The sequence below is a fragment of the Oryx dammah genome, unplaced genomic scaffold (assembly GCF_014754425.2).
Source record: "Oryx dammah isolate SB20612 unplaced genomic scaffold, SCBI_Odam_1.1 HiC_scaffold_6, whole genome shotgun sequence".
In the NCBI taxonomy this organism is placed as follows: domain Eukaryota; kingdom Metazoa; phylum Chordata; class Mammalia; order Artiodactyla; family Bovidae; genus Oryx; species Oryx dammah.
Window position 1 is genome coordinate 40702294 of NW_024070190.1, and position 10637 is coordinate 40712930.

Below are 10637 nucleotides of genomic sequence, written 5' to 3' on the forward strand. Positions count from 1 at the left end.
CAAGCCTTTTGTAGTGATTTTAAAGTATAAATTAACTGAAATCCCTCCCCCCCGACAATATCTATCTATAATACAATACAGATTGTCTTTGTTATTTTTTTTTACTCTATAACTGGACCTGAATAATATTTAACTTCACTCACTGCCTCTGGATCCTTACACAAGTGTTAACACATTGGAGTGCCCACTGTCTAGATACATCATCTGAAAACTGTCGTCTGTTACTAAGACATGGCTGATAATAGATGGCTTGTATTTTAGAACAGCAGACAGTGGCTGCTACTCAGGGAAACTCTTTTTTGACCCTTACCAGCACAGCAGCACTAGAATTTGAAATCTGATTTGTGGGGCTAAGTAACCCTCATTTCTTCCCTGTCCTTATTTCAAAGATGCACAATACCTCTCATAACTACTAAATGGAACTTTCTAAACTCCAGTGTCAGATCGTTCTAAGTGACTGGTGTCATCCCATTAGATTCATTATTTCCTCGTTTGTTGGCATAGTATCATCCTTGCTTGGCCAATTTTGTTAAAGAAGTTTTGTATATATAACAATGCCATTTTGATAATTGTTTTTAATAATACTCTCCTACTAAAACATCATTAAAAAATAAACCTAAATGAAAATGAAATGTTAGTTGCTCAGCCTGATGGACTATTTGCCATTGCATAGACTGTAGCCTGCCAGGCTCCTGTCCATGGGATTCTCAAGGCAACAATACTGGAGTGGGGTGTCATTCCAGGGGACTTCTCTGACCCAGGGATCAAATCCAGGTCTCCCACGTTGCAGGCAGATTCTTTATAACCTTAGCCACCAGGGAAGCCATAAATACATCTAAGTTTTATGTGATTTATAATCGTCTTGCCAAATTTTAATTTTAGAGTACCTTCAATCAAGACAAGGTAAACATTCATTTACAAAGCAACAGACTAAAGTCTTTTTTTAATAAGATGAAAGACATTTTGATAGTTAAATTGATTACATAGTCACTTTTGCCTTGATGTAGGTTTGGTGACCTGGCATTACCATACCGTAAGGAATAAACCTTGGTGTTTTTTCAGAGCCAACTTTCTGGGTTTTACTCCTTGATTTCAACATGTCAGGTCAATCTTTAATCGTAGTTTACTCTGCTTGAAACATTCAGGATACTTTTCACAGGTGTCTCATTTTTTTTACTCTGCCCAAGAAATAAAGCATATAAAGCTAATACGTCTGCTCTCTTTTAGTCAATATGCTTTATTAAATAATATTATAGATGTTTCAGCTGTTACTGGGAATTCTTATTAAAAATAAACATCCAGAGACTAATTCCTTAAAGATTATAATGTAGTTGAGATGGTTCAGTACACATTAAAAATAGGTATACTAATTTTAGGTTAGGTTTCCAACTATTTGTAAACCAGGCTATTTAATTTCAATATCCTAACTGCTAATGAAACTAAGACAAATTGTTTGGTATATATTAAAAATGGTTGTAGTGATATTTTAACAGTTCAATACAACTTTGGGGGTGGTGGTAGGAAGGAAAGGTCACTATCCCCTCCCCACAAGTGCCTACAATGCTGCCAATCCAAAGTAGTTAAACAAGTTTTACAGAAAAGGCAAAGAAAAGAAAATATTTAAGTCCAAAGATTCTTTCCTCCAAGAATGAAAGTTGTTTTTCTTTTTTCTGCACTAGCTTATTTTCCTTAGGTTAAATATAAAAGCAGTATTTTTGGTGCAGCAAATAGTATGGTTGTATGTTAGATAATTTCAGATGAGTTTTCAATCAGGCTGTTTCAAAGATTACACACAGGGAAATAAACTATTCAGTTTATATTACTACTTGGACTTTAGAATCTCCAGAAGACCCCCAGTTTTTTACTGCAACATAATCTTACCATACAGACTGTGAACCTTTTACAGTAATTCAAATATAGACATTATAGCAAGTAATATTTTCCTTCTCCATTTTGCAATAATCAAATAAGGTTACTTCTAAACAATTTCAAAATGCCTTTATTTTCCATAAGTACAGATTTTAATCCAGAAATGTAAACATCCCTGGAGATTTCAGAAGATTCATTATCTACATGGGACTTAACAAATGATTTCCTTCTTTGACACTCATTGTACTGTAAGAATCAATGGTCAGCTTCTGTGTGTGATGGGAAGTTCTGAATTCAGAACAGGAGAGTTACAAGAGTGGCCCTGCCTTCAGGTTAGAGTTGAATAGTAATGGGCACAGTCCTGAATTAAAGACACACTATTGCTTCTTCGGTGAGCAGAACTAGAGCACAAGATTCTACTATCTGGAATAGATCAGTGATGAGAATCCTGCTGAGATGCCTAGACTAATGCACCTACAAGGGGACAACGCAGAAGAATAAAAGGCGTCAGTTGTGGGAAAAGTTAAAGGCTGTTAGTGTTGAAAGGTCAGATAACCCACTCCTGTTGACCAACACACATTACTTTAAAAAATGGTTCATCATTTTCACTGGTAAACAGCAGTTAGTGTAAATTCCATCCATGCAATTCAGACTTAATAAAAAAAAAAATCAATTCCCATAAAGTAGTAGGCAGATATATAATACTCTAAATTGATATAACCAGAGAATTAAAAAGCTTTAGGAGTATTAGACAAACTTTCATTGATGAGAGGCAGTTATTGCATTTGTTATTCAACAGAAAAGTTAAGTGATTAGTATCACTGTGCTCATTAGTCTTTGTAGGAGAAGACAACTTTTTTCCACAGTTGTTACCCATACATATTACAGGAATATAAGGAAGCACAACAGCAGCACATGATCATATGTAAGAGTTTATGCAGAAAGGTGCAAGGCTTTTCTGCATATTTTGTCTTTGTGTTGAGGATATTCTTTCCTCAATGGCTCACTAAAATAAGTTAATTTTGTTTTCACCATTAATTTACTCAGAATTTATTAGTGAACCAAAAGTTCCACAGTTCTTACTGAACTAAATTAGATATATATTGCTGTTTTGGCCTGCGATAATTTCAGTTACTCTTTTGAAAAGCACCTTAGTCTTTTCATTCAACTTCCTTGTACGTGGAAAATTTTCATAATGAAGTTTGGAAGAACAATTCCTCCTTTATTACTGTCTTATTGCCAGAATGAGTCTGTAGGTTAGTTAAATGTACTCCAGGTTGTATTATAACTTAAACATCATCCATCATCAACAATTGTTATAAGTTGGTCAACTTTTTGCTACAATGTAATTCAAAACAGGTAGGTATGTAATTGATAATAATACACATTCATCACTGTTATGAAAAAAAAACCCTTGTGAACAATTTTAAAGGAAGTCATCATTTGCATATCTAGAACTTAATTTCAAACAAAACAGCATGAAGAAGTGCTTCAAACTCCCCCTAAGGTATAATAAATCACACCAGAATGCGACACTGTCATAAAACAACTTAGCAACCTGGAAGAAATGCATTATGCCTCTGTGAGGTTTTACAGCACAGTGGCATATCATATTGAGTACCATCTTTTTTGTTTTTTAAGAAAAATCATGAAGAATTTGCTTTTCCATTCTAAGTTTGGGAACAAACCTTCCTTCACTTTGGGCCTCTGTAACTCAGTGTGCAAAGAGGCAAAGGCACATACTGCTTCCCTACAGGGTCATCACTTTCCACCAATAGCAAATCCCTTTTTATTACAGAATTATTATTATTACAGAACTCAATTACTACCTGGGTAAGTCAATCAAGAGGGCTTAGACAACAGCTGGGCAAATTTTAATGTGTTTATTTCTGCAGTTTGTTTTTATTAAAAGTTTTGTGAAAAAAGGAATCCTATAAATAGTAAAAAGGGGGGAAACAGGAGTGTTTCTTGGCCTGAAGCAAACGGTGTCAATACATTTGTAAACAAGGTAAAGCTGTTCAGCCTATTAAAAGGACAAAGATAAAACTAGTCACAGATAGCACAACTGTCAAGAGGTTCGGAGTGGGAAGTGTTTTGTCCCAAGTTTGGGTGCCCTAAAGTGGCTAGCAGTACAGTTAATTCTCAATTCTCTAGCCCTGGTCATCTGTGCCTCTCTTCCTGCAGAAAACCCACCCCAGATGAAGCAAGCACTGAGGGGGGCTGTCCTAAGAACATTGCCACCAACAACACAGCTGGAACCACCAGCCCCTCGAACATTAGAGCTCCTAAGAGAATCTGAAACAGTCATCAACATTTTCCTCTACTTTTGCAGGAAAATACTGGAAGTAAATAGGGGCACATAGAATTCAACAGCTGGCTACCAGTGTTTTACATTCAGTTGTTTGGAAGCATACTGATTCAGCTCTGGTTAGAAAATGCAGAATTAATGACTTTATTACTTCCTAAAGTACACTAAGACATAAAAGTCACTTCAGGATAATACAGTTTTTGCATTGAAGGTGAACCTGCAGTAAAAACATCTGCTCAACTCTAGATCTGGAGACTCAGTGGGGGAAGTGATCATTTGTCACTGAGATACACAGGTGCTTGAATTGCTTAGTTTTTGCTGCCAGCGTAACCGAGATATGGTTACTGGGCAAGGGTAGGAAAGAAAAGAAATCTTGTCCTCTACATGCATAGTTAGTTTGAGTGTAATCCCTCAAATCTGAAAAGATGGATTTAATTTTCACAAAACTTAATTAGGCCGGACAGCTCACTTTAAATAGCAGCTCAACTCTTTAAACCTAGTTTTTACCAATGACTTGAACTAAAAACTATTCAAACCACTAGGTCATGCAAAGTCAATAAGTTACAACTATAACAATAAGCAGTAAAAGGACATAAGGACACAAGTGGAAAACAAACCCTATTTACCCAGAGGAGGGCGGAGAAAACCACTTTGTATATTTTGAATAGGATGGGAACAGAGGAAAGAAAATTTTCATTATGGCTTTAAGATGGAAGCACTTCAGATAAGTCCCCTGCCCCCTCCCCCTCCCCCCACTCCAAACCCCAGTGGCAGTGACAGGGCCAGGAAACAACCTAGCTTCCCCGCCTACTCCGCCCCCAAAACCGTGCCCGGTGGTTGCAATCCAGTCGCCCGCGCTTCCCAAGACTCCTGAGGAAGCGGCTACTGCCCATTCCAGTAGATCCAACACCCAGGTGGGGGGAAGGAAGAAAGCCCTTGTGATGGGGTCGCGGCCAGCCAAGCCTAGATCTGAGTAGGGCAAGTGTTCGGCCCACCGCTTTAGGGCGCCGGCGGCTTCAAGGGAAGACCTTGGGACCTGGATAAGGCTCCCCCTCGCACCAGAAGTCATCGGCCTGCGGGGTCTCCAGGAGCCACACTTCTCGGGGCAGGTCACAGGCCGAGCCGGAGGCCTCCTTGGCCCTGACAGGCTCCAGCACTCGGTAATAGTGGCAGTCCCGGCCGTCGTCGGGGTCGTAGGGTGGGGCCAGGATGTCCAGAAAGGCGGCGGGCCCGTCCACAGCGTCGATCTGGTGCAGGTTGTCCCGGTGCGGCGTGAGGAAGCACGGGCCGCTGGCCTCCGTGTACTCTGCCCGTGAGCGCAGCACGCCCGGCTGTACCGCGTCCCGCTCCCGGGGCTGCAGAGGCGGCTCGAACTGCTGCTCTGGTGGCGGGGCCCGCGGCCGCTGCCCGCTGCCCACCTCTAGCTTGTCCATGCAGCTGATGCGCACGGTCCCATAGAGCACCTTGAGGATGCCGTGCATGCCCGGGTGGTCGTGCAGCGGGATGGAGGTGCCGCTCTTGAGCAGGAACACGCCGAGGCTGAAGCCGTCGGTCTCGCAGATGTGCATATAGGTGACGGGCGGCAGGTTGGGCCGCAGCGGCTGCAGCGTGGCCCTACGCGGAGAGATGTTCAGGTCCTCAGCGCGGACCTGGGTCAGCAGGCTCTTCAGCTTGCTCAGGTTCTCCGGGAAGCCTTGCGGTATCGGCGCCTCCGGGCCTGGCGCCTCGCCGAGATCGGAAGAGCTGCGGCCGCCCCCGCTGCCCCGGAAGGTGAGGCACGCCTGGCGGGCGATCCGTTGGATCAGGGAGGCCATGTTGTCTCGGGGCATGCCCTGCAGTTCCTCTGCGTGCCGAGGCCGCCCCCCTCCGCCCCCAGCTTTCCTCCGCCCCTTGCGGTCGCCGGCGGCCGCCACGGCTGCCCGCAGCCCGGAGCGAGGCTGGAGGCCCCGCAACTACCGGTCAGTCGGGCGCGCGGCACTACAGCCGCCAACCTCAGCTGCCACGCGCCGGCAACCGCCGGGCGTGCCTGCCTCGCGCCCCCTTTGAGCGCGCACGCGCACGGCCCACAACCCGCACTCACGCTCTGGGAGCAGGCACCGGCCGCGCGGACGGTGGCGGGCTTTGCTTATGCCAGCAGCTCCATTCATGCGGCCCGCACCTACGACGGTGATCAGGCGTTCCCGGCGGCCTGCAGAGCATGCTGGGACTTGTGGTCCGGTATTCCGCATGCGCTCTGAGAGAGCTCCCTTTGTCATCTGGAAAAGGGAAGGATTAGATTTGTGGGTCATAAATCGACCTGCATTATGGTTCCAAGGTGTTTGCTTCTTAGAAGAAAGGCGAATTGGGGCACAAGAGAAACAGCCAATTAACTACAACTCCCAGCATTCCTCGGCATGTTGGGGTGACGCACTTCCGTCGTCCGGCTTGTGGTGTAGTGCAGGCTCCTGGCCGTCACCGGAACCGGGCAAGAGGGTCGTTAACCTCCTGGCGCCACTCCGGCCTAGTACGCCCTCCAAGGTCGTTTTCCTGTGGCCTTAGCCCTGGGAAGGAGGCTGTTGAGTTAACTTTAGCTCCTTGTGGCCGCACAGGCTGCCGTGTCTGCTGGACCGCGCTTTCGTAATTTTCTGTTTCTGAGGAGATGAGAGGGTCACCACAGTTACTCCCCACAGCCGTCCCCAGCTGTTGTTTGCATCAGGGTCTGATGACGCTGCTCTTCTGGTTACAGAGCACAGTAGTTTTTTTTTGCTGGAGCTTCAGAGGCTGCAAAGGTGGCTCTAACTGCTTTATGATTCTGTATACTAACTGTTATCAAACCCGAGTTTGCATAAAAACCACCTGGTTAGGGGAGAAGGGAAATTATTCTAAAAATACAGAGTTCTGGTCTTCGTCCGGAGATTGGTTCACGAGATGATTCTAAGGCATCCTATGAGAAACTGTTGTGAGAGAATCAGGCAAGCTCTTGATTTTAACCTTACCTCGAGTTTAAAGTCCTTTTGGATTTCCGAAGCTAAACATGGGTTTCTTCATTTTGTAATTGGAGTGGTTTAGTAAATTCTCCCTAATTAAAAAAGGCATGTAACCTATCTAATGTAACCTATCTACTGAGCACTCAGTATATGCCAGGCGTTGTGTTAGGAGCATTATGTAATGAATATGCTGATCCTCACAGCAGCTCTTAAGAGGTAGGCATTATTATTATTATTGCATATGAGAGAATAAGTTGCAAGTGAATTATTGACAGGGCCTAAGCAGCAGTGCAGAAATAAGTACAGTTTTATCAAAACCAGCTGTTTGAGTTGGTGTTGAAAGCATTAAACGCAGGATTAGGATATTGTTTTTCCAGCCTACTGTGCTACTTACAAGTTGTCTGTCTTTAGCAGACTTCACCCTTTTATGTCCTCAATATAGTCACTTGTAGAATCTGGAATCAGAGTAACAGACATTCTGAATTCTCCCTTACTCATCAGAAAACCTTGCGAAGCTTTACAAAAGTAAAGATTTGGGGGTCAAACCCCAATTCAGAAGAACTGTGAAGCCCAGAATTTTTATTTTTAAGATGCTCCTTAAGTGATTCTTAGTTATCAGCCCAATTTGAGAACCACTGATTTGTAAATAGTGAATCAGTTCTTAATATTTAGTGATTTTGATTGAAGATAGTGATTGTTTTAGAAAAGCAATTTTAAGGTTTATTTGTTTTCGGGGTTGCCATGTCATTGTTACTTATATCTGGTCATGTACAGTGGTCCTTTGGAAGAACACAAACCACTGTGCACTGGGGCTGCTCAGTTGTGTCCGACTCTTTGAGACCTCGTGTACTGTAGCCCATCAGGCTCCTCTGTCCACGGGATTATCCAGGCAAGAATATTGGAATGAGTTGCCATTTCCTCCTCCAGGGGAATCTTCCTGACCCAGGGATCAAACCTGTGTCTTCTGTGTCTCCTGAGTTGCAGGCAGAGTCTTTAGTGCTTGAGCCATCAGAGAATCCCTGTCATTGTTAAGGTACTTAAATATACTGTCAAAATTCACCATGTAATGAAATTCCATGCAGTCTTTTTCTAAAGTGAGGAACATTTAAGAGAAAAATGCTCTCTATCCATTAAAAAATCTAAAATAAAGATTTTATTTATTGATTGGTTTTATTTCTGCTGCTGCTGCTGCTAAGTTGCTCCAGTCGTGTCCGACTCTGTGCGACCCTATAGACGGCAGCACACCAGGCAAGAACAATGGAGTGGGTTGCCATTTCCCTCTCCAATGCAGGAAAGTGAAAAGTGAAAGTGAAGTCACTCAGTCGTGTACGACTCTTCTCGACCCCATGGACTGCAGCCCACCAGGCTCCTCCGTCCATGGAATTTTCCAGGCAAGAGCACTGGAGTGGGGTGCCACTAGGTGTAGGCTCCATGGGCTTCCCAGGTGGCACTATCCCTGGGTTTGATCCCTGGATGGGGAAGATCCCCTGGAGGAGGGCATGGCAACCCACTCCAGTATTCTTGTCTGGAGAATCCCACGGACAGAGGAGCCTCGTGGGCTATGGTCCATAGCATTGCCAAGAAGCAAAACAACTGAAGTGACTTGTACAACACAACCCATGACTCCGTAGATCACAGACTTTAGTAACATAGAGGTGTATTTGATTTCCAAATCTGTTACTTCTTAATAGTTGTCTGTACTTATTTAGCTGAAGCTCATCTATAAAATGGAATATTAAGATACACATGTAAAACGCTGATGATAGCATTTAGAGCATAGTAACTCTCTTATAGTAGTAGCTATTATAATTTGAAAGTTGCTAAAAATGGTAAAGACCAATGAATTTAAGTAATATTCAGCAAATATTAAAATGGAATTTGGTTGTCTTGAGAATTAGCTTCAAGGTAGAAATTTGAAAAAAGATTATTGAGCCTTCCCTGATGCCCAGTGGCTAAGACTCCACACTCCCAATGCAGGGGATCCGAGTTTGATCCCTGCTCAGGGCACTAGATCCCACATGCTGCAACTGAGAGTTTATATGCCGCAGCTAATACCCAGTGCAGGCAAATAAACTAATTATTAAAATTTTTTCTTTAGAAAAAGATGATGTTTACTGGTTAACCATTCACCTGGTAATACCATTCCTCAGCTCCTTGCTGTTTATTGTTTGGCCAAAGAGTTCAAAGTTTCCTAAGACCAGGATCACCTGGAGGTATTTGTTGAATGTACAGATTCTCAGATCATCTCAAAATCTGCATCTGAACAGTTTGCATGTTAAAGTTTTTAAGAACTGCTAAGTGTCCTTAAGGCATATGGTACTTTTTTTTAAGGCCATAGACAGGCTACTTTTCATAATTCCTTTTTGAAACTGTCTTTAAGGACTACTCTAATGGATGGGCTCTATCCTAAGTGCTTTTGCCCTTAAGAAGCATTTTATTTGGCCTTCTGCCCCACTGTCAGTAGCATAAGCTGACTGAGTTTCTATTACCATTAACGTCCTTCTTTTTATGCTCCTTGTTCTATTTTCCTTTGTGTTGCAGTATAGATGAATGAAGAAAAAAGTGAAGACCGAAAGACATTCAGAAAAGAGAGCAGACAAAAGAGAAGTGATAGTGAACAAGTGCTAGAAATACAAGACAGAAACGAGATTTGGGAAAAATTTGGGATAGATGGAATCTATCATTTGATAAATAGTGAGTATTTATTGGGTACCAGCATTGTTCTAAACTTTGGGGATTTGACAAGGAATATCTGAATTCTCTAAAAGGAATTTACCTACAAGTGTGTGTGTGTGTGTGTGTGTGTGTGTATCTTGGGTATGGAGGTTGTTACATAATACAAATGAGCAACATAATTTCAGACATATGAGTTTATGAAGACAAACAAGGTGGCAGTATGATACATTTGTGTGTGTATGTGTGTGTGTGGTGTGTTATTAGGTTGTCAGAAGTGACCAGAAGAGTATTAAGGAGTACTGCTCCTGAGTATTAAGGAATCAGCCTTGGAAAAATCTGGTTGTCAGAGCATTCCAAGACTAAGAAAAAATAGCCCTAAAGGATATTAAACAGAGTATTGGAGACTGTGACTTTGACCAGGTGGAAACGAGCTTTGTGAATTGGAAACAAACGGAGGCTGACGGGGTTAGACTATATGGTGACATTCAGAGTCACGGGGGAGAGATGAAGTTGGGGAGGCAAGCAAGGACCATATTACACAAGCCTCGTAGGCCCTTCTTAGGGGGTTATAGGGAGTTGAGGGCCATGGTAGTAAGTTGATTTTATTAAAAGTGTAGTGAGAAGCTTTCAGAGCGCTTTGGGTTGGAGAATTACTTGATCTGTTCTATTCTCTCTGAAAAAGAGATTGATGGTGGGTGGAATGTAACAGTATAGAAACTCCAATTGAAGGCAGTAATCTAGAGAAAAGAAAACTAGTGTAAAGATTAGGAATCTACTTTGGGGGTGGAGCTGACAGGGGTTGCTGATGAGCTGTTGCT

The 10637-nt window shown here is 42.9% G+C and overlaps 1 protein-coding gene across 1 annotated transcript; it reads right to left on the reverse strand.

Annotated features, from left to right (window-relative positions):
• Positions 1 to 914: 914 nt before the first annotated feature.
• ADO (2-aminoethanethiol dioxygenase) lies at positions 915 to 6607 on the reverse strand. The gene has a single exon (XM_040242295.1). The coding sequence runs from the start codon at positions 6004 to 6006 to the stop codon at positions 5194 to 5196; it is 813 nt and encodes a 270-aa protein (XP_040098229.1). The 5' UTR covers positions 6007 to 6607; the 3' UTR covers positions 915 to 5193.
• Positions 6608 to 10637: the final 4030 nt, after the last annotated feature.

Excerpts from the sequence above, each read along its gene's own strand:
- ADO (XM_040242295.1), bottom strand. The coding sequence starts at position 6,006 with ATGCCCCGAGACAACATGGCCTCCCTGATCCAACGGATCGCCCGCCAG.